This window comes from Pristis pectinata, chromosome 35 (assembly GCF_009764475.1).
Source record: "Pristis pectinata isolate sPriPec2 chromosome 35, sPriPec2.1.pri, whole genome shotgun sequence".
In the NCBI taxonomy this organism is placed as follows: domain Eukaryota; kingdom Metazoa; phylum Chordata; class Chondrichthyes; order Rhinopristiformes; family Pristidae; genus Pristis; species Pristis pectinata.
Window position 1 is genome coordinate 1,887,501 of NC_067439.1, and position 23,431 is coordinate 1,910,931.

The window sequence follows — 23,431 nt, forward strand, 5'->3', positions numbered from 1 at the left end:
GGCCATCCCTGATCTCCATCTCTCCGTCGCTGACCCCTCTTCATTGCCCCTCCTGATTGTGGCTTTCCCAAGCTCTGGAATTCCCTCCCCAAACTTCCATCTTTGTGTCAACTGTCCTAATTGTCTCCAGGTGTGATTCAGGGACACACCTGGATCACGGGTGCCAAGGCCTTTTATTCTGTTAAGGAATTACAGGAACATATACTGGTGTTCCTGTTGAACTGTGAGTAATGTTGGGATGGTACAGTTCTGCATTAATTGGCCTCCTGATATCACGAGGCTTTTCATTAACTTCCCAGCTCGCAGAACCATTTCAATCTAAGCTCCACCTTGCTGAGACATTTGATCCCTCAGTCTCCCAAGTTTTGTAGATGTTTGGAGGTCCATGAGCCAAACATGGGGAAATGGGACTAGCTGGCATGGACGAGTTGGGCTGAAGGGCCTGTTTTCATGCTGTATTGCTCTATGACCAGTGGCTCCTTTCCCACAGGTTAACGTGTGCCCAGCTGCCGAACAAAGTTCTGGAGAGCATCAGCATCATTGACACCCCGGGGATTCTGTCAGGAGCCAAGCAGAGGGTGAGCAGAGGTAAGAACACTGAGCTCGGTGGGTTCTCAGCTCCCGTAGATGTCCCACTGCTGACGGGCGCAGGGGACGCGTACGGTTCAGTGTTGGGTATTGGTCCAAATGGAGAGTGCTGAGTGGGGATGGCACAGGTCAGACACACAGTGAGGCTCCCTCTACACTGTCCCATCACACACTCCCGGGGTCAGACACAGAGTGAAGCTCCCTCTACATTGTCCCGTCACACACTCCCGTGGTCAGACACAGAGTGAAGCTCCCTCTACACTGTCCCATCACACACTCCCGTGGTCAGACACAGAGTGAAGCTCCCTCTACACTGTCCTGTCACACACTCCTGGGGTCAGACACAGTGTGAAGCTCCCTCTGCACCATCCCATCGCACACTCCCAGGGTCAGACATAGGGTGAGGCTCCCTCTGCACCGTCCCATCACACACTCCCGGGGTCAGACACAGAGTGAAGCTCCCTCTACACTGTCCCATCACACACTCCTGGGATCAGACACAGAGTGAAGCTCCCTCTACACTGTTCCATCACAGACTCCCAGGGCAGATTTATAAGTTTCTGGGTGGGATTCCCATGACGTCAGTGTGAGCCATCCAGGACAGTGATGGTGATGGCGGGTGGTGTGAGTGAGTGTGGCAGGAGTGATTGTCCGTTTTTATTTGTAACCTCAGAATGTCCCAAAATATTCTCCAGCCAATGAGCTGGTTCTGAAGCACAATCAATGCAGGGCGTCTGTAACAGCCACAAGCTCACTGGTACTACACAGTGAGGAACTGAAGGTGAACAGAGTTAGGAGCCCAGATAGCATTCCTGCGGAATAGGAAGCAAAGAATTATAGGGAGTTGGCTGTGATTCCACTGATAGTGGAAGCACAGAATGAATTCATCGGAAGAATTGATGGATTCAAGAGTTACGAGCCTGTGCAGGAGGGAGAGTTGGGAGTCTGAGCAGCAGATGGAACCGGCCAGGATTCTCTGCCAAGACTGTGGGCAGTTCTGGGCATGTTGGAAGAGTGTCTGACTCAGTCTGGTTGGCGAGTTCCAGGTGATTTAGATTCCCAGCTGCACACAGCAGGCAGCTGGATTGCTTGTCCAGCTGTGTGTAGAGTACGGGGCTTTGTTTATTGCACACTGATCAGACCACACAAGGTGGGCCACCAATAATGGAAACCTTCCACACACCAAGTGCACACAAACACTCCCCAGTCCAACTCTCCCAGGACAGCGCAGGGCACAAAACAATGTCCTCTTCCTGCAAATCTGATTGGTTGCAATATTTACAGAAAAGGATAACACATTTCTCATACTTCCTTAGAAGGAGGCCATTTGGCCCAACGTTTATTCTAGCTCACCGAGCAATCCCATCCATCCCATTCCCCCACTTATTTCCCTCTAACCTGTTCTGTCCCACGTTCCAATCGACTCTGCCCCTCTGCCACACACTGGGGGCAATTCACAACGGCCAATTAGCCCACTGACCCGCACGTCTTTGGGATGTGGGAGGAAACCGGAGCACCCGGGGGAAACTCCAAGAGTACAAAACGTGCTGCAGAACATACCTGTATGCAGAACACATACATGTGCAAAACATGGGAACCGAACACATGGAACAGACTCAAGTACATGGGTTTTGACAGAACAATCTTGTTCATCTGCAGAAAATGTAAGAGCACAAAATGAGGAATCACGTGAGCACACTCTCAAATTGTTACATCTTCAACTAGTTGCTACGTAGGGAGTGAGTTGATGGGAGACCCTGGCACTGAGACCTCACTAATGCAATAACTGAAGGCTTCCCCCGAAGTTCTGTCCATCAGTCTGCTGTCCACCATGATGTGGAACAGCTAAGGAGCACTGGGCTTCTGGTGATCTGAGATCTGGAGTGGTTTGGTGGGGGCAGCCTGTGGGGTGGGGGGGGAGGACCTGTTAAACCCAGCACATAAGAGGGTAGAGGAAATACTTCGGGAAAGTATCCTCTAACCTTCTCACCTCCCTCGCCATGAGGAACAGGTCACATCACAAAACGATGCAGCACAGGAGAGGCCATTTGGCCCATTAGCCTCTGGTCTGGTTTCCAGTGTTTATCTGATCCCCTCGAGGTTCCTGTTGATTTGGCCTCATCGCCATTCCAGGCAGCACATCCCAGGTCACGGCTAGTTTCTGACTTCAGGGGTAATCCTCCTCTTCTGCCTCAGTGCTCTGTCAGTAGCCATTTCAAACAGGCCCTCCTGTCAGACAAAGTGTTCAGATCCCTACTATGTCATCTCTGAGTGTCTGCATTGTGATCAACTCCCCTGTGGGCTGTAACCATATCTATAGGAGCTGCTAGAGCGAGATGGGTGGATCTCCGTCTCTGTGCTTCGATGGTTAATGAAAAGGGGCTGGGTTGGGGAAACGACGCAATGAGCCAAATGGCCTCTCCTGTGCTGCATCGCTTTGTGACGTGTGACCTGGTTCTGTATCTGGTCCATGGTGTCCTTCCCCCCAGAGTGGAGGGGAACCTTTACGCTGTACTTAACCCAGAGAATATCCCTTGATCTCCCTCATAAAAAAACTTAGATTTGTCTTGAATACACCCATTGACCGAGGCTCCACAACGCTCTCAGGTGGAGAACTCCAAACACTCACCACCCTCAGGGTGAAGATCTTTGTCTCATTACTGTACTAAATGGATGACCCTTGTTTTGAAATGGTGACCTCTGGTTGTATACACCCTAGCAAGGGTAAATATCAACTCTACATCTACCCTATCGAGCCCCTGAAGAATCCTGTACATCTTAATGAAAAACACTCTGATACTGGAGGAACTCAGCAGGCCAGGCAGTGTCCGTGGAGACAGATGCTGCCTGGCCTGCTGAGTTCCTCCAGCATCAGAGTGTTTTTCATCCAGATTCCACATCTGCAGTCCTTTGTTTCTCTGTACGTCTTATAACTTCTTCTAAACTCTGGAACGTCGAAGCCCATTCTCCTTAATCTCTCTTCATCCTACCATCAATCTGTCAGCTTTACCGCACTTCCTCTGTCGTGTCTATCCTTCCCTCGCTCGGGAGATGAGACCTGTCCGCAGATTCCAGATGCGGTCTCACCAATGTTCTCTACCACTGGAGGAGCCTTTTCCTTGTATATACTGCTTGCCTTCTTAATTATCTGCTGCACCTGAATGTCAACGCTCAGTGATGTTTGTACAAGACACCTAGATCCCTCTGAACTCTCAACTCATCCTCTGCCTTTCTATTTTTTCGACCAGTGGATGTCCTCCCATGTTTACACATTATTTTCCACCTGCCATGTCTTTGCCCATTCACTGAACCTGCCAATATGCCCTTAAAAACCCTCTGCATCCTACTGACATCTTACATTTCCATCTAGTTTTGTAACATTGGCGAACCTGGATATATGATACTTGATCCCTTTGTCTCAATCACTGATACAGATTGTGAAGAACCAGGGCCAGCAGCCACAGGTCACGGTCTCCCAATCTGAACATTTGTTCCTGCTCTCTGATTCCTGTCCATTAACAAACCCCCAAGTCACATAACGTCAGATCGCAGACTTAGAGGCGTGAGGTCGGGCTGCAGGGATCCATGTGAGAGAACATCTGCCTCCCCTACAATGCAGCAGTCTGACGGGTGCCCACAGTGGTCGGACAACCAAAGACGGGTTGAGAGACTTCCCTCAGTTGTCGCCTGGTAGTCACAAATGCAGAGCTGCACAAAGGGTTCATTTTGGAGAAATGTTTGTTGCTGATTGTGTGATACAGCCTTTGGCTCAGGAAAGGAGTTAATTTCATAAATAGAATCACAAGCTTTAATCCATTGCCAACAGCAAAAATTCATTAAAATTGCGGAACTAAATTGCAGTCATTCACCTTTGCTCATTATTGATGCTATCAGTAACTCTTCGCATAAACAAATGAGGAGCAGAAGGAGGCCATTTGGCCCATCGTGCTTACTCTGTAGTCATCAGGCCCATGGCCGAGCTACTGCCTCTGCGCCACTTCGTTGCCCTGTCACCGTGACCCTTGATTCTCTTAGAACCCATCCATCTTTGTTTTCACCCTCTCTAAACTGGAAAGAGTGCAGAGATCTACGAGGATATGTTGCTGGGACTTGAGGGAGATGGATGTTGAGCAGGCTAGGGCATTATTCCTTGGGGTGTAGAGGATTGAGGGGTGATCTTATAGAGGTGTATAAAATCACAAGGGGCACAGATAGGGTGAATGCACACCGTCTTTTTCCCAGGGTGGGGGAATCAAGAACTGGTGGGCATGGGTTTAAGGTGAGAGGGAAGAGATTTAATAGGACCCTGAGGGGCAACTTTTTTCACCCAGAGGGTGGTCCATTTATGGAACGAGCTGCCAGAGGGAGTGGTTGAGGCAGGCACATTAACAACATTTAAAAGACAGTTGGACAGGTACATGGATAGGAAAGGTTTCGAGGGATGTGGGCCAAACACGGGCAAATGGGACTGGCTTAGGTGGCCACCATGGTTGGCGTGGACCAGTTGGGCTGAAGGGCCTGTTTCCATGCTGTATAACTCCATGACTTTATGACTCTGTGTCTTCTCATCTCATTCCTGAATGGCCGACCCCTTATTCTGAGATGGTAGTTGTCAACTCTCAGCCACTGGGAGCACTCTCCCACCATCCAGCCTGTCAGGTCCTGTCAGAGGTCTGTCAGTTTCCATGAGGTCTCCTCCTAAACCCCGGGGAACATTGACCTCTCTTGTTCTTCCAATTCTTCCATTCACGGGGCTGCTGAATCTCTGAAACCATGCATTAGAAATGCATCAAAGAGCGAGGAAATCTGCCTCAGGTTATTTTGTGCTGTTACAATGAGACACGACAGTGCGAAACAAGATGCTATCTGTACAGTGAGATGTTGCTCTAGACAGTAAGATATTGGTTGCATAGGCTGTGCTGTACAAATGGGACGCTGCCACACAGTGAGACTGCACCACACAGTCAGACAGGACACCATGCAGGCACTATACTGTACAGTGAGACACAGTGGGACACTACTGTACTCTGAGATGCTGCACCCTGCAATGTAACACTACCATAGAATGAGACGGTGCACTGTACAGTGAGATGTTGTACTGTACAGTGAGATGGTGCACTGTACAGTGAGACATTGTACTGTACAGTGAGACGTTGCACTGTACAGTGAGATGTTGCACTGTACAGTGAGATGTTGCACTGTACAGTGAGACGTTGTGTCCTACCCATGACTATGTTCCTGCTTTGTTCCTTGGTCTGTGCTAATCTCATTTGTGAAGCTATTGACGGAGGACCCGGGAATCAGTCAGGCTCTGTAGTGGACACCCGGTAGCCCCGGTGGGTGGAGTTTGGGTGAGGACAGAACCAAGCTCAGTTTGCCTGTGAGTATCCTTCACTGGCTGCTGATATGGCCTGAGCTGGCATTGGAAGAGTTGTCTCCCAGTGTGGGTGTGAGGTCATTGAGGGGGAAGGCAAAGTCTGAGCCCTGGTGTCAGCTAACTGTGTCTTCTCCTGACTGTAGTATCAGTACTGGTTTATTATTGTCACATGTACCAAGATACAGTGAAAAGCTTTTGTCTGCGTGCCATCCATACATCATTCAGTACAGAGTACATCAAGGCAGTAGAAAGAAAACAGAATGCAGAATGTACTGTTATAGTTCCAGAGAAAGTGCAGTGCAGGTAGGAATCCCCTGGTAGAGGGAGGACAAGGCCCTGTTCACTCTCCCTGCTGGTGGCATTGTAATCTGCTTTCCCCAGAGTACGGGTCTTTGAAGATGTGGGCAGGACCCTGAAGCTGGCTTGAACTTTATTCGGCACAGCTTTGTGGGCCGAAGGGCCTGAATCGTGCTGTAGTTTTTTCTATGTTCTAACTTGAAGCTTACAATTACAGGCTGCACTTTGTTAAGTGCATCCTGTGCACATGATAAACAACGGAAAAGGCTTTGGAAAACTGGTGGAGCGGTTCTCGTCTGGTGTTTATGTTTGTGTTGCTATGGCCCACAGCCTTTAACCATCTCTTCCATTGTTCAGTGTTTGGGCCGTTGATGCTTCTCCCTCGACATCCCACTTATGCACTGCAGTCTCGAACTTTGATCTCAAAAGGCAGCACCCCTGCTTGGCTACTGGCGGAGATGGTGCTGAGACTTGCACTGAGGAATTCAAGGCATGAGGTTGTGTGCCTTGTGAGGACAAACCTTGACACGTCTGTGACGGAGGAAGTGCAGCTCGCTGGGATGTGGGAGCTGAGGTGATGGTCTGTGGGTCTGTGACCCTTTTGACCCTGAGTGGAGTTTGTTCCCACACAGTATTCAGAGGGGGCTCACCTGGAGTTGGCTTTAATTGTAACATACATGCAGTCTGCAGAGAGGAGGTCACTGAATCACCACAGTGACCGGTCGGCGGAACAGAGAACAGGGATGTATCTCCCCCGTTGCTGCTAGCACGGGAAGGTCCCCACGGATCGACCACCAGGACACAACCCCTCCCCGCCCACAAAACTTGATTTCATTTTCAATTTATTTTAGGACAAACCCAGCATCTAATGCCCTTGGGAAGGTGAGTGTGAGCCGCCTTCTTGAACCACTGCAGTCCCTGTGGTGAAGGAGCTCTCACGGTGCTGCTGTGGAGGGAGCTCCAGGGTTTAGAGCCAGTGATGATGAAGGAGCAGCAATATACTTCAGTGTCAGGGTGGTGTGTGATTGGAGGGGAATCTGCAGGTGGTGGTGTACCCCCGGTTGACCAGCTTGGTGATAAAGGTCGTGTGTTGGGAGAGAAGTCTGGGTGAGTAACTGCAGCGCATGTTAGATGCTCCACACTGCACTGTGAAGGTGGAGGGAGTCAGTGTTGGGGGGTGCGGATGAGGAGCCAATCAAGTGTCCTGGATAGTGTCAAGCTTCTCAAAACGAGCTGCACTCACCCAGGCAAGTGGAGGGTTATTGATCACATTCCTGACTTGTGGATGCTGGAAAGGCTTTGGAGTGTTAGAGTCAAGCTGTTGGATACCCAACCTCATACATTGCTCTCTGGTCCAGCTGAGCTTCGATGGCCAGGCTGCTGATGGTGGGGGACTCAGCCATTGAAGGTTGGGTGGGTGGTGACACTACCTCTAGTTAGGGAGGGTCATTGCCAGATCTCAGGACTTCTGAAACCATCACCTCTCTCACATCCCCTTCCTGGTGGTGCTGCCATGTTCTCGGACTCTGAACTCTCCCTCTCTCGGTTATTCCGTTATTGTCACTGTCATTTCTGTCTGCACCACCTCAGACTGCACTCCAGTCTCTGCACCATTCTGCTGTTTACACTTGTCACTGTATTTATTGTTGTGTTCATTATCACCATGTACACTGTTTACTCTGAGCTTCACGCAAGCGAAGAACTTCATTGCACCCTGGTGTATATGATGATAGACTGATCCGAATCTGAATCAGTGCAGCACTGGGGCAGAGCCACACTGACGGGCTCTTTCTCAGGTGGAAGTTACAGATCCCACGGCCATAATTATGAAGAAGGGCAAGGTGTTGGGGGTGGGGGAAGTCCTTATGAATGGTTTCCCGGGACCAATATTTAAACCTCGGCCAACGTCACCAGAACAGGTTACCTGATATCCTATTGGGGTTTGTGGGATCTTTGCTGTGTGAAAATTGGCTGTTGTGTTTCCTACATTGCAAGAGGGGCCACACTTCTGAGGATGGTTCAGGGTGAAACACCTTTGGGATGTCCTGAATGAAAATACGAATCCAGCAGTATTCAGGAGAAACCCTGTGGGTCGGGAAGGGGATCGCTGCGACGGGGTAGGGTGAGGAGCAGAGACGAGGAAGCTGGATAAACACATGAGGGACAGACAAATAGATAATTCCATCCACCTGATTTATTGCACTGCTGGCCACCTTCCCCTGCTAGAAACTTTGGCTCATTTTACTTACAGCTCACACAGAGCTTTTGGAAGATGGATTTACTCGCTGCCCTCCTCCTGCCAAACAGCTGCAGGGACCTCCTGTGGGGTTCTATTCTGCAACAACCTCCCTCAGATTGCAATGGGCAGTCACCCTTTCTGATGTGATTAGATGGTTCCTGTAGAGTCCACCCCCAGCCCTTTGGGAACGTGTTGGGAGAGCAGTCCATTACCTGCTGGGCAGAGCAGGAGGTGCCAGTGGAGCAATCCCTTGAGATTGTCTTTGAAAAATTTCAGCAGGTGGATATCGGGGTTGTTCTCCTTAGAACGGGGGAGGTTGTGCAGGAATCTGCTGGAGGTATTTAGAGTCATGGACAGCATAGAGAGAGGTAAACTGTTCTCAGCAGCAGAGGGATCAAGGACAAGAGAATGAAGGCAAATAGGAAAGGGTCCAAGAGCAAGTCCCTCAGGTCTGGAGGACCACCAGGGGCAATATTGAGGCAAGTTCAATCGTACATGTACAGGAGTTTCAGGGGGAGCATGGGAGAGTGGGACTGATCGGAATGTTCTCACACAGAGCTGGCAGGGCTCAATGAGTCGAATGGCCTCTTTCTGTGCTGTACCCAGTCTGTTTACTATTCTTCTGTGAATACCAACCTATTGCCCAAAACTCTGCTGCCCCTGCACCGTCCTGTTCCTGCTTCCCTCCCTCACAGCCGTGCTCAGTGATCCTCTTGCTCTGGGTTAAGCCATGTGTTCAGCTTATAATCCTCACTCTTTGCTTTAAGATCCTCCCCTGCTCCAGCCTGCAGCCCATGGAGATCTCCCTGCTCCTGGCCTTTTGGTCGTGCTTGCATTTAACTGCCCCACCTCTGCAACCACACCTTCCCCTACCTGAGCCCCGACCTCCTGAATTCCTCCCTAAACCCCTCCACCTCCCTCCCCTCCTTTAAGACCCTTCCTTAAAAGCCCCCTCATTGAGCCAGCCCTTGCTGCCCGACCTCAGTACCTCCCTGGGTGGTGCTGGACCAGACTTTGTTTGCTGCTGAGGATGTTTTACAGCACTAAAGGTGCTATCTAAATGCAAGAGCTTGTTGTGCTGTGGCACCAAAGCTTGTCTCAAAGCAGAACATTCCAGCTAGTTTGATGTTGAACTGCTGCCCATCGTGAATTCCTAAGGCTGCTCATTAGTTCCAGCTCCTGCCCTCACTGCCTCAGCTGATGTGTGGAGGTTGGAAGGTCTGAGCAAGCCCCTTGTGCTGTGCTAGGGGACTGGACAGTTTGCCCCGTCGGACAAACTGAGCTCTCCAACAGCTCATCCTCCACTTCTGTGTGAAGCTCACCACTGCCTTTTAAGGAAAGTTTTGCTCCTGTGGGTTTGGCTCCTTGCCAAAGGAGAGGGAAAGGTTCCTGGACACGGCCCAGTGTGGCTGCCTGAGACTCCGATCTTGTGTGTTCAAGTTCTGCAGGCAGCCTCCAATGAAATGCGTTGTATCCAGGCCAGGACCCAGATGATGGAAGAAAGGAGTTGCATTTCTATAGCGCCTTTCACATCTCCTTCAATGCATTTCACGGCTGGTGCAGCAGGTAGTGCTGCTGCCATACAGGTCCAGGGACCCAGTATTGACCCTGACCTCCAGTCCTGGCTGTGTGGAGTTTGCACGTTCTCCCTGTGACCGTATGGGTTTCCCCCGGGTGCTCCCGTTTCCTCCCACATCCCAATGACGTGCAGGTTGTTTGGTTAATTGGCTGCTGTAACTTTCCCCTAGTGTGTAGGTGAGGGGTAGGATCTGGGAGTTGATGGGAATGTGGGGAGAAGAGGTTCCAGGGTAAGTTATCAGGGAATGGGATTGCCCTGTGAGGCAACATAGACTCAATGGGCCAAATGGCCTCCTTCTGTGTTGAAAAGAGATATGGAATTTCCAGAACTCTTGGGGAAAGAAAACAGGCCCATCGGCCCAAGTGGTGCCCATCTAAGCTAGTCCCATTTACCTGCGTTTGGGCCATACCCCTCTAAACCTTTCCCATCCATGCACCTGTCCAACCTGTCTCCCAGAGTTCCAGCCCAATGGGGCCTGAATCTGGGACCTCTCCAGGTTTACCTGACTGGACTCTGGTCTGTGGGGGTAGAGACCACATCGTGAGCGGCTTCCTCTGAAACCTCCGTCTGCGTTCCAGGTTACGACTACCCAGCAGTGCTGCAGTGGTTTGCGGAACGAGTGGACCGGATCATCCTCCTGTTCGATGCCCACAAGCTGGAGATCTCAGATGAGTTCTCGGAAGCCATCCGAGCTCTGAAGGGCAACGAGGACAAGATCCGGGTGGTGCTCAACAAGGCTGACCAAGTGGACACCCAGCAGCTGATGAGGGTCTACGGAGCCCTGATGTGGTCCCTCGGCAAAGTCATCAACACCCCTGAGGTTCTCCGAGTCTACATCGGCTCCTTCTGGTCCGAGCCCCTCCTCATTTCCGATAACCGGAAGCTCTTCGAGTTGGAGGAACAAGACCTCTTCCAGGATCTCCAAAACCTGCCCAGGAACGCTGCCCTGAGGAAACTCAACGATCTGGTGAAGAGGGCAAGGCTCGTGAGGGTGAGAAGACACAGCCTTACTGGGGTCGGAGGGGAGGAGGGAAGGACATTGTCAACCTAATCCCTGCACACCATCACTGGTGGGTCACCTGGGCTTACCCACCTTCATATGAGCTGGAGAATGAATCCAACCCAAACCCTATAACCCTCAACTCTCTGGCAAGACCTGCCTTAGAAGAGCTCCCATCACAGCTGCTGAAAACCAAGAGAAGTCAGCCTTGGTCTGACTGCACGCTGCTCCCCTTCAGGGGTGCACAGTGGCACAGCTTGTAGGACCACTGTCCCACAGCTCCAGAGACCCAGGTTCAATCCTGATCTCTGGCGCTGTCTGTGTGTGTGGAGTTTGCATGTTCTCCCTGTGACCCCGTGGGTTTCCCCCGGGTGCTCTGGTTCCCTCCCACATCCCAAAGATATGCTGGGTCAGTGGGTTAATTGGCTGCTGTAAATTGCCTTCAGTGTGTGGGTGAGGGGTAGAATCTGGGGGCAGTTGATGGGAATCTGGGGAGAATAAAATGGGATTAGTGCTGGATTGGTGGAAACGGGCACTTGATAGCACAGACTCAGTGGGCTGAAGGGCCTCCTCTGGTGCTGTATCTCCATGCCAGCCTTCAATACTGGTCGCCCTCCCTGACACATTTGAGGACCCCCCCCACAAAGCTCACAGCTTTCAGTTATTTACTCTAAACTTTTCATGAGACACTATTGCATTTTATATTTTTTATTGCGCCTGCTACCTCGGGGTGCTACATAAATGAGGGGTCTGGGGGAAGGACAGTTCAAGTTCAAGGTTATTGCCACGGGCACACACACCCAGGGGAGAAATGCCATGAAAATGAACTTTTTGCGGCAGCAGTGCAGTGCGTTATGAACATGACAAACATCAATTACAGAAATTCACAGAAATTATACATAATTTATACAACAAGATAAACAAAAGTTAAACAGAACGACATTAGTGCAAGTTGAGGGAAGTGCAGTCCGAGGCGGTGTTGGGTTTTTCAGGTGGGTTCAAGAACCTGACGGCAGTGGGGAAGAAGCTGTTGTTGTTGAACCGTGAGGTGTGGGTCTTCAGGCTCCTGTACCTCCTGCCTAATGGCAGCATCGAGCAGAGGGCATGGCCCAGATGGTGGGGGTCCCTGATGATGGATGTCGCCTTCCTGATGGATGTCCTTGATGGTGGGGAGAGCTGTACCCATGGTGGAACTGGCTGAGCCCACCGCTCTCTGTGGCCTTTTGTTTTCCTGTGTATTGGAGTCCCCCACACCAGGGTCACGATGTGCCCTCAGTACCATCCCTCCAACCATGCTGCACTCCCTCACAACTGATCCCGATATCCTAACGGTGCCTCCCCAGGGGATGGAGCGAACACATGGCTCCGTGTTGAGGAGGGAGGGTGTGCGAGACCCCTGGAGTAACCCAACCCTAGACATCCAAGGGTTGTCTTTGTGTGACCCCTACTCTCGGTCTCCGTGGGAACGTGAGAAGGTTCAGCCACTGGCCTTCATTCCGCCAGCCTGCTCCTGAATCCCGTGACCCCTTCCTCCCACCTCCTACAATGTCCAACTCTCTGAAGTTGCCGATACGATCAGCTGTCACCGGCTCCTTTTGCCACCTACCCACCCATTACGTTCACCACCCTCTCTAAAGTACTTAGATCTAATCTTTTCACCACCCCCACCCTTCCCCCACACCCACCCTCCCCTCCTTCCAATGTTGAGCTCCCCACACTGAACAATGGACTCCCTCAGGGACCTGAGCTTTCAAGTCCCCGGGAAGAGTTTGCCAGAAGGTCTTATCAACTGTGACACACACCCTGATGTGTTGAGATTGTTGATGCTCGGTGCTGCTTTGTTGCTGTGTCTCACGGTGCAGGACAGAGGACTGTGACCGAGGGGAGACACTCTCACCGCCCTCAGCAAACCCAGGAGCGAACTTGGCGTTTAACTGGAGCACACGCCAGGATGCTGTACTCGGGCCTCGTCAACACAATTTGACTTCAAGCCACAAATTAGGGCAAGTGACGTTAAGTTCAGTCAAAGAGCAAGGTGTTACAGGAGAAGAGAGAGGCAGAGAGGTGAGGGAGGGAACTCCAGGTAGCTGGAAACCTCTCTTCCAATGTTGGAGTGATTACGAATGGGAAGAGCAAGAGGCCAGAATTTCCATTATTTCCTTACTTCTTGGAAGGAGGCCATTCCGCCCATTGTCTATTCCAGCTCACAGGCCAATCCCATTTCCCCACTAATTTTCCTGTAACCCATTCTTCCCACATTCCCATCAACTTCCCCCAGATGCTACCCCTCACCTACATACTGGGGGCAATTTACAGTGGCCAATCAACCCACTGACTGGCATGTTTTTGGGATGTGGAAGGATCTGGAGGAAACCCATGTGGTCATAGGGAGAATGTGCAAACTCCACACAGACTGCACCGGAGGTCGGGATCAAACCGGGGTCACTGGAGCTGTGGGGCAGTGGCTCTACCTGCTGCACCACTGTGCAGGGATTGGAGGAGTGCAGAGGCTTTGGAGGGCTGTACTGGGGACTAGAGGAGGGTACAGAGGCAGGAAGGGCAAGTCTGCAGAGAGGGAAGGAGAGAGAGATGTGAATTTTAGGAGATAGATGTTGGTGATCCGGAAATTGCTGCAGCTCAGGAACCACAGAGGCAGCATTCTGTCCTGACAAGTGGGAAAATACAGTTGGGTTTTCCCCAGATCTCCAATGGGAACTGGCAGTGGATTCGAAGGGCAGCGAGGTGGGACTCTGTGCTGGGCACCTGCCCTGGACAAAGTGCCCACTGTGGGAGGAGGAAGTGCTGCACCCAGGAACCTGAGGTCTCGTCACCTCCTTCAGGAGAAGGTAGATGTGGGACTAGTGTTAGCGGTACACACCCACCTGCACCAACTCCTGCTGGGGTAGAGCTGACAGCTTTGGCTCGGGGCGGGGTTGTACTTTCAACTCTGTCAGAAGGTTGTGGGTTCAAGCTTCACTCCAAAAACTTCAGCATAAAATCTGCCCCTTTTTTTTTATAAACGTTTATTCACTAAAAGCACTACAAAAGACAACCAGTGTCAATACGCGACATCTAATACAGAAAAGAAGAAACTACGCAACGACATACTACAGTAGAGAATGCAAACTAATACTAACGAAACGCACACGCGACGCTACACCCGTTAACGCGACACGTGACACTTCAAATAAGAACCCCGTTCGTACCGTCCACGACACACGCGATCCCCTGAGGGGCCCACCGAGCGCGGAACTCGGCTAGGGTGCCCACGGAAACCGCGTGCTCCCTAACAGTACCGCCCCTCCCACAGTGTGACCCTTCCTCAGTACCACCCCTCCCACAGTGTGACCCATCCTTAGTGCTGCACCAGCCATCAATTAGAGACCTTGTTTATTCAACATTCAGAAGACCGTGTGCTTCCATTCACACAGTGAACTAGTTTACGCCCCACTGACCCTTTCATGGCTCTTGTGTTCCCATGACACACAGACTGTGTGTACACGGACATAAATAGTGAGGATCCTGCTTACAGTTGGACTCTCCACTGGGCCAAGGGTGCAGCCAACACAAACATATCTTTATCATGATAAGGAATGTTTATTTGTGTCAGACATGGGGATCTGTCTGACAGTATCTGCCACAATTTTTATTTTATTCCTCCGGAATCCTCTTGGGCCAGGAGGTGCAGGTAAGGTGTTTTACTCCGAGAGACACCATCAGTTGGAACCAGTAACTCATCCCGATGTTTAGATAAGATTGAGACATGGTTTTGAACAACTTTTTCCGAGATCCTGTTTATTCAGTTTTGTTGTTAAGGGAATCACAACAGAGTTCCTTTTAAAAATAGTTTTCAAGGAATTTCGATGAAATTTGATATTTTTTCCCATTTTTGACCCACCTCATTCGGTAGGTGCCGTCTGTTGGTGCAGACATGTCCGCTCAAGGCACCTGTCAGCCCTCCTCTGTGTTCAGCCAAGGGCTGATCATGAAGAACCCGAACGTGGCTGTTTGACTGTGAGAGGGGGATTTGCAGCCGAGCTTGGGCTGGTGTTCACCCAATGTTCACACATCCTCAAACACATGCACGGACACACTATCACTTTGTCTCTGTATCTCTCTCTCTCTTTCTGCATTCCTCTCTTCCTGTATCCCTCACCCTCGGTATCTCACTCTCTCTTTCTTTGTATTTCTCTATACGTATATGTCTGTCATATCTCTCTTTCTCCCTCTGTCTCTATATTTCTTGCTGTATCTCTCCATCTCTCTATATTTCTCTTTCTTTATCTCGTTATCTCTCTCCCTATCTGTGTCCCTTTCTTTCTCTTTCTAACGATCTATCTATCTAGCTATTTGTCTCCTTGTCTGTCTGTCTGTCTACCTATCTCTATCTCTCCCCCTTTCCTATCAGAAATCACAAGACATCACTTGGGAACAGGAACCCCAGCCTGGAGTTTAATACTGGACCACTGTCAGTTGGTTGGGTCCGTTCTGTTCTGCTTGAGTTCAGCCACTGGATCACAAATGGAGTGTTGCTGGGAATCCAAACCTGACGGTACGCCGGCCGCTGGAGGTGTATTACTAACAAGTAGGCTCAGGGATGGTTAAAGCTATGGAGGTATTTGAGAGCGAGAGTAAGAATTTGAAAGTCGAGGCTTTGCTTAACTGAGGAGTCCATAAGGGTCAGTGGGGGTCAGTAGGCACAGGGGTGGTGGGTGATACAAGGGGCTGCAATTGCTGGAATCTGCTGGAGGAACTCAGTGAGTTGAGCAGCATCTGTGGGGGGAATTGTCCAGGTCGAGACCCTGCATCAGGACTGGGGATGGGTGAACAGGACTCGGTGTATGTGGGACACGGCTAACAGAGTTTCCTCGGTGGTTGTGTTTTTGACCAGCTGACAGTTCTCTGGCAGGAACTGAGAAGTGCTTGGCACCGACCCACAGGACTCAGTAAATATCCCACAGGCAGTCTGACACTGACCTGCAGGCCAATCACTTACCCACCATGATGCCGAAACACTGGAGCTTCTTCAACCGTTGTAAGTTTATCTTTTGAGATAGAAAATGAAGTTGACGCCCATTTGTCCGTCTCTGTTCCCCACACTTTGGGAAGAGCGTGAATGCCCCAGAGAGGGTGCAGGAAGGATTAGTCCAGTCTTGTGGAGAACCAGTGGTGTTCGTCGTGGTGCAGAGAAGGTTGGAGGGCAATTCGACAGAAGTGTTTCATCTCATCAGTCTGCTGAATAAAGAGAAGCTCTTCCATTGGCAGAAGGGCAGAGAACCAGAGGACACGGTCCGAAGGTAATTGGGAAAAGGGCTGGCCAAAGATCATAGGATTGAGTAGAGTCGATGTGGAATTATATGAAAGAGTAATTACCTTTGACCAGTCTATTGGAGTTTTGAGGATGCGTGGTGGACGAGGGAACTGGTGTAGATGAGGTGTTTAATTTTCAGAAGGACATCGATAAGGTCCCAGATTGGAAGAGGTCAGAGATGACAGTGCAAGGAATTAGGAGTGACATTCTGGTGTGGACTGCAAATTGGTTAACAGGCTGAAAGAAAGTAACAAGTAGGTCAGAGGCTGGGGATCCTGTGGTGGATAACTCACCTCCCAACTCCCCAAAGCTGACAATTATCTACAAGCCTCAGGTCAGGAGTGTGATGGAACACTCTCTATTGCCTGAGTGGAGATAGTCCATGCTCTCAACATCTGCCGCGTTACCTGCCCACCATCTACGAGCCTCAAGTCAGGAGTGTGATGGAACACTCTCTATTGCCTGGGTGAGTGCACCTTCAACAACACTCAAGAAGCTCAATGCCATACAGGACACAGCAGCCCACTTGATAGGCACCCCATCCACCACCATTCACTCACTCCACCACTGATGCACAGTAGCAGCAGTTTGTACCATCTACAGCCTGCACTACAGCAACTCACCAAGACTAGAAAACTCATCACCAAACTCCGAGATCTGGGACTCAACACCTCCCTTTGCAACTGGATCCTTGACTTCCTGACCAACAGACCACAATAAGGATAGGCAGCAACACCTCCGGCACGATTACTCTCAACACTGGTGCCTCACAAGGCTGCGTCCTCAGCCCTCTACTCTACTCCCTATACACTCATGACTGTGTGGCCAGATTCTGCTCTAACTCCATCTACAAGTTTGCAGATGATACCACTGTAGTGGGCCGTATCTCAAATGACGATGAGTCAGAGTATAGGAAGGAGATAGAGAGCTTAGTAACATGGTGCCATGACAACAACCTTTCCCTCAATGTCAGCAAAACAAAAGAGCTGGTCACTGACTTCAGGAAGGGGGACGGTGCACACACTCCTGTTTACATCAAAGGTGTTGAGGTCGAGAAGGTTGAGAGCTACAAGTTCCTAGGAGTGAACATCACTAACAGCCTGTCCTGGTCCAAACATGTAGACGCCACTGCCAAGAGAGCTTACCAGCATCTCTACTTCCTCAGGAGGCTAAGGAGATTTGGCATGTCCCCTTCGACACTCAACAATTTTTATCGCTGCAACATAGAAAGCATCATATCTGGATGCATCACGGCTTGGTACGGCAACTGCTCTGCCCGGGACCGCAAGAAACCACAGGAAGTTGTAGACACAGCTCAGCACATCACAGAAACCAGCCTCCCCTCCGTGGACTCTGTCTACACTTCTTGCTGCCTCAGTAAAACAGCCAACATAATCAAAGACTCCTCCCACGTTAAACGTTCTCTCTTCTCCCCCCTCCCATCAGGCAGAAGATACAAAAGCCTGAAAGCACGTACCACCAGCTTCAAGGACAGCTTCTACCATAGAACCATAGAACACTACAGCACAGAAAATAGGCCATTCGGCCCTTCTAGTCTGTGCCAAAATGGTATTCTGCTAGTCCCATTGACCTGCACCCAGTCCATAACCCTCCAGACCTCTCCCATTCATCTATCCAATTTATTCTTAAAACTCAAGAGTGAGCTCACATTTACTAATTAGATGGCAGCCCATTCCATACTCCCACCACTCTTTGAGTGAAGAAGTTCCCCCTAATGTTCCCCCTAAACTTTTCCCCTTTCATCCTAAAGCCACGTCCTCTCGTACTTATCTCTCCTAATCTCGGTGGAAAGAGCCTACTTGCATTAACTCTGTCTATGCCCCTCATAATTTTGTAAACCTCTATCATATCTCCCCTCATTCTTCTCCGCTCCAAGGAATAAAGTCCTAACCTGTTCAATCTTTCCCTGTAACTCAACTCCTGAAGACCCAGCAACATTCTAGTAAATCTCCTCTGCACTCTTTCAATCTTACTGATATCCTTCCTAAAGTTAGGTGACCAGAACTGCACACAATACTTCAAGTTTGGCCCCACCAATGTCTTATACAACCTCACCATAACATCCTAACTCCTATATTCAGTACTTTGATTTATGAATGCCAGGATGCCAAAAGCCTTCTTTACAACCCTGTCTACCTGTGACGCCACTTTCAGGGAATTATGTATCTGAACTCCCAGATCCCTTTGTTCCTCCGCACTCCTCAGTGTCTTGCCATTTACTGTGTATGTCCTACCTTGATTTGTCCTTCCAAAATGCAACACCTCACACTTGTCTGCATTAAATTCCATCTGCCATTTTCTGGCCCATTCTTCCAGTTGGTTCAGATCCCTCTGCGAGCTTTGAAAGCCTTCCTCGCTGCCCACTACGCCTCCAATCTTGAAGTATCATCAGCAAACTTGCTGATCCAATTTATGACATTATCATCTAGATCATTGATATAGAGAACAAACAGCAATGGCCTCAGCACAGATCCCTGAGGCACACCACTAGCCACAGGCCTCCAGTCTGAGAAACAATCATCCACTACCACTCTGTCTTCTCCCACACAGCCAATTTCAAATCCAGTTTACAACCTTTCCATGGATACCTATAGTGTCTGAACCTTCTGAATTAACCTCCCATGTGGGACCTTGTCAAAGGCCTTACTAAAGTCCATGTAGATAACATCCACAGCCTTTCCTTCATCTACTTTCTTGGTAACCTCCTCAAAAAACTCTACAAGATTCATTAAACACGATCTACCATGCACAAAGCCATGCTGACTATCCTTAATCAGCCCTTGGTTGTCCAAATACTTGTATATCTGATCTCTCAGAACACCTTCCAATAATTTACCCACTACTGATGTCAGGCTCACCGGCCTGTAATTACCTGGTTTACTTTTAGATCCTTTTTTAAACAATGGAACAACATGAGCCACCCTCCAGTCCTCCGGCACCACACTGCACTGTTTTGAGACTATTGAATGGTTCCCTAGTATGATAAGATGGACTCTTGACCTCACATCTACCTCGTTATGACCTTGCACCTTATTATTTGCCTGCACTGCACTTTTTCTGTAGCTGATACACTTTATTCTGCTTTCTACTTTATCCTGTCCTACCTCAATGCGCTGTGTAATGAATGGATCTGTATGAACAGTATGCAAGACAAGTTTTTCACTGTACCTCAGTACAACTGACAATTCCAATTCCTCAGACAGCACCTTCCAAACCCATCGCCTCTACCAGCTAGAAGGACAAGGGCAGCAAAAGCCCGGGGACCACCACCCCCTGGAAGTTGCCCTCCAAGCCACACACCGTCCTGACTGGGAAATATTTCGCAGTTCCTTCACCGTCCCTGGGTCAAAACCCTGGAACTTTCTCCCCAACAGCATTGTGTGTGTACCCACATCTCGAGGACAGCAGTTGTTCAAAAAGGCAGCTCACCATCACCTTCTCAAGGGCAACTGGGGAGGGGCAATTAAACGTTGGCTCAGCCTGTGACGTCTACATCCCTTGAATGAATAAATAAAAAGCAGGAAATAACAGAAGACAGAATTTTCCCACAGGGAGCAGTCCTGATTTGGAATTCTCTGCCCGACAGGGTGCTGGAAGCAGATTCAACTCCGGCCTTCGAAAGTGAACAATGGATATTTGAGGGAGAATGAAGGTTCAGGAACGTGGGGAAAGGGCTCGGGAGTGGGAGTGACTGTGTGGAGAGGCAGTATGGGCTCAATGGACCGAATGGCCTCTTACTGTGCTGTAACAAGCAAAGCTCCAAGTATGGGGAGTGGCTGATGGAAGGAGAAGGAGAACGAGGTGGGGGAGGTCAGAGGTGGGACGGGGGAGAGAGGGGGGGACGGAGCAAGTTCTGAGAGAGAGGGACTATCAGGAATGACTGAGATATGAGAAGGATATAGACAAGAGGAAAAACAAGACAGACCTGCATTTCTCTAGCACCTTTACCAGCCTCAGCGTGTCCCAACGGGGACACAGGAGACTGCAGACGCTGGAATCTGGAGTAACAAATGATCTGCTGGAGGAACTCAGTGTCTGTGGGGGGAAAAGAATTGTTGAAACCCTGTTTCACCATGTCCCAAAGTGCCTTCCAGGTGACAAAATATTTCCTGAAGTTAGCCACTGCTGTAACGGAGGCAACTGCAGCCAATTTTTTGTACAGCAAGCTCCCACAAACTGTAAATTGCCAATGGCCAGCTAATCTGCGTTAGTTATGATGGTTGAGGGATAGGCTCTGGTCCCAGAACACCGGGAGAGTCTCTCCACCCTTCACCAAAGCAGAGGCCTTCAATATCCAGCTGGGAGAGGAGCTGAGGCCAGGCTCATCTCAAAGCAGGGACCCCTGACAAGGCAGCACTGTACCGGACACCTGTGCATGGTCAGTCAGTGACTGACGTGGGTTATAACACAAGGAACGATGAATGTGGAGTTGGGACATTATGAATGCCAACTGCAGCCCAATCTTCATCAGACCGGGCCTGGAGAGAAGGAAGGTGGACCACACATTTCCAACAACCTTCCAGACGTCGGGAGACTCACCTGGGGTGTTCCGAGTTCCAGTCTTCTGCAACTCTCAAACCAGAGCGCAGCAGCTGTGAGAATAATTCACAAGGTTGTTTTTCTTAATATAACAGGGCCCCCACCCTCCTTCCTATTCATAGCCTGCAGTCTCAGGGCTGGGGGAGGAGGGTGCCGGTTCCACTGCTGTGACTACACTACACGTTACTGGAAACAATGATGCCTTTGCTTTCCTTTCTTCCTTCGCACTTGCATCCTGTGAGATTCAGCCACAGGGCGGGACTGGTTAAATCATTATCTGGGTCCAGGAAATGCTTTTGTTTGGAGTGTTACCCTGCAATTATTTTCCAGATTGCCTTCCTTTGCCGAACTGCCTGCTGACGAGATCACAGAGACTGCAACTGTTTAATGAAGGGCAGGTTTTGCATCACCATAGCGCCCTTCACATCCTGCAAATGGAGAACTTCTTGAGATGTGGTCTCTTGTTGCAGGAAAGGTGACAACCTAGTTGCACAGCTAGATACCAGATTCGTAGACAGCACAGAAACAGGCCTTTCGGCCTATCATTTCCATGCTAATCATCAAGCAACTATCTAAATTCATCCCATTTATCAGCACTTGATCCACACCCTGCTCTACCCTGGTGATTCAAGAGCTTGTTCAGATGCTTCAGTCTTCACCTCCCCCACCCCCTCAGGCAGTGTGTTTCAGATTCCAGCCACCCTCTGGGGGATGAAACTTTTCACAAGATCACAAGACAAGGGAGCAGAAGCAGGCCATTCGGCCCATCAAGTCTGCTCCAAGGAAAAGGGAAAAAAGAAATGAGAAACGGGGAATGGGGGGGGGCGGGGAAAACAAAAGAAAAACCTACTCTAATCCCAATTTCCGGCCTTATCCCCATATCCCTTGATACCCTGACTATTTAGATATCTGTCTATCTCCTCCTTGAACGCCCCCACTGATCTGGCCTCCACTGCTGTACGTGGCAAGGAGTTCCACAAATTCCCCACCCTCTGGCTAAAGAAATTTCTCCTCATCTCTGTTTTGAAACTGTACCCTCTAATTCTAAGATTGTGCCCTCTGGTCCTGGACTCACCCACCAAGGGAAACAGCCTAGCCACATCTACTCTGTCCTTTCCTATCAACATTTTAAATGTTGCTATGAGGTCCCCTCTCGTTCTTCTGTACTCCAGTGAGTACAGTCCAAGAGCCGACAAACGCCCCTCATACGTAAGCCCTTTCATTCCTGGAATCATCCTCGTAAATCTCCTCTGAACCCTCTCCAACGTCAGCACATCCTTCCTAAGATGTGGGGCCCAAAACTGCGCATAATATTCCAAATGAGGCCTCACTAGTGCCCTGTAGACCCTCATCAACACTTCCTTACTTTTATACGCTATACCTTTCCTCAGCTCCCCTCTAATCCTTTTACCCATCCACTGGTGATAACGACAAGATAATTTGTTTCAGTAATGGAGACACAGGAGAATGCGGATGCTGGAATCTGGAGCAACACACAATCTGCTGGAGGAACTCAGCGGGTCGAGCAGCGTCTGTGGGGGGAAAATAATTGTCGACATTTTGGGTCTGATGAAGGGTCTCGACCTAAAACATTGACTGTCCATTGCCCTCCATAGATGCTGCCTGACCTGCTGAGTTCGTCCAGCATTTTGTGTGTTGCTCCTGATTCCAGTATCTGCATTCTCCTGTGTCTTCGTGTTCTGGAAGGATTTGAGTGTCGTTGAGAGATATGTCAGCGGGAACATCTGGGGATGAGATAAGTTGGATGGTCACAGTCTGTTCCCCAGGGTAGGGGAGTCAAAAACTACAGGGCACAGGTTTAAGGTGAGAGGGGAAAGATTTAAAAGGGAACCTGAGGGGCAACTTCTTCACCCAGAGGGTGGTGAGTACATGGAATGAGCTGCCAGTGTAGAGTTGGGTACGTGGATAGGAAAGGTTTAGAGAGAGACAAGCTGGCAAGTGGAACTAGCTCAGTTGGGCAACCTGGTTAGCATGGACCAGCTGGTCCAAAGGGCCTGTGTTCTGTGCTGTACAACTCTATAACTGTGTCTGGCAGGAAGCCAAGCTGCTGACAGAGATATCACTGGTGCAGGAGAGTTCCACAGGTCAGAACAGACGGACAGGGAGCTTTGACATTTCCACTGGCTGTAGAACGTCCCTGCCCACAGAACAGACTCGGTGTCTCCGTACAAACACCAGGTCCTCACAGCGAGACAGACCCGCACTGACCAAACGCTGGACTGAGACCTGAACCTCTAACCCTGAGGCTTAACATGAAATGGAAACAGGAGAAGCTGATTTGTAAAATAAATAAACCTGTTTCCTCACACCCTACAACCTTTATTCTTTCAAGGGTGAAACGTAATCAAGAATTGTTTGGCAAGATTTTTGTATTTAAGATCTTCCTCTCCAAACACTTTGATGAATTAATCTGCAAGCGAGAGGAACTTTGTCCAAAAGGGTTTGCTTCTTTAATGACT

General features: G+C 49.8%; 1 protein-coding gene across 1 annotated transcript in view; it reads left to right on the top strand.

Annotated features, from left to right (window-relative positions):
- Window positions 1-23,431, top strand: part of LOC127586275 (EH domain-containing protein 2-like) — a 39,643-nt gene that overhangs the window by 7,129 nt on the left and 9,083 nt on the right. Inside the window, exons 2-3 of the mRNA XM_052044084.1 lie at window positions 491-588; window positions 10,659-11,071. Of these exons, the coding sequence (XP_051900044.1) occupies window positions 491-588; window positions 10,659-11,071 (511 nt within the window). The remainder of the gene's footprint in view (window positions 1-490; window positions 589-10,658; window positions 11,072-23,431) is intronic.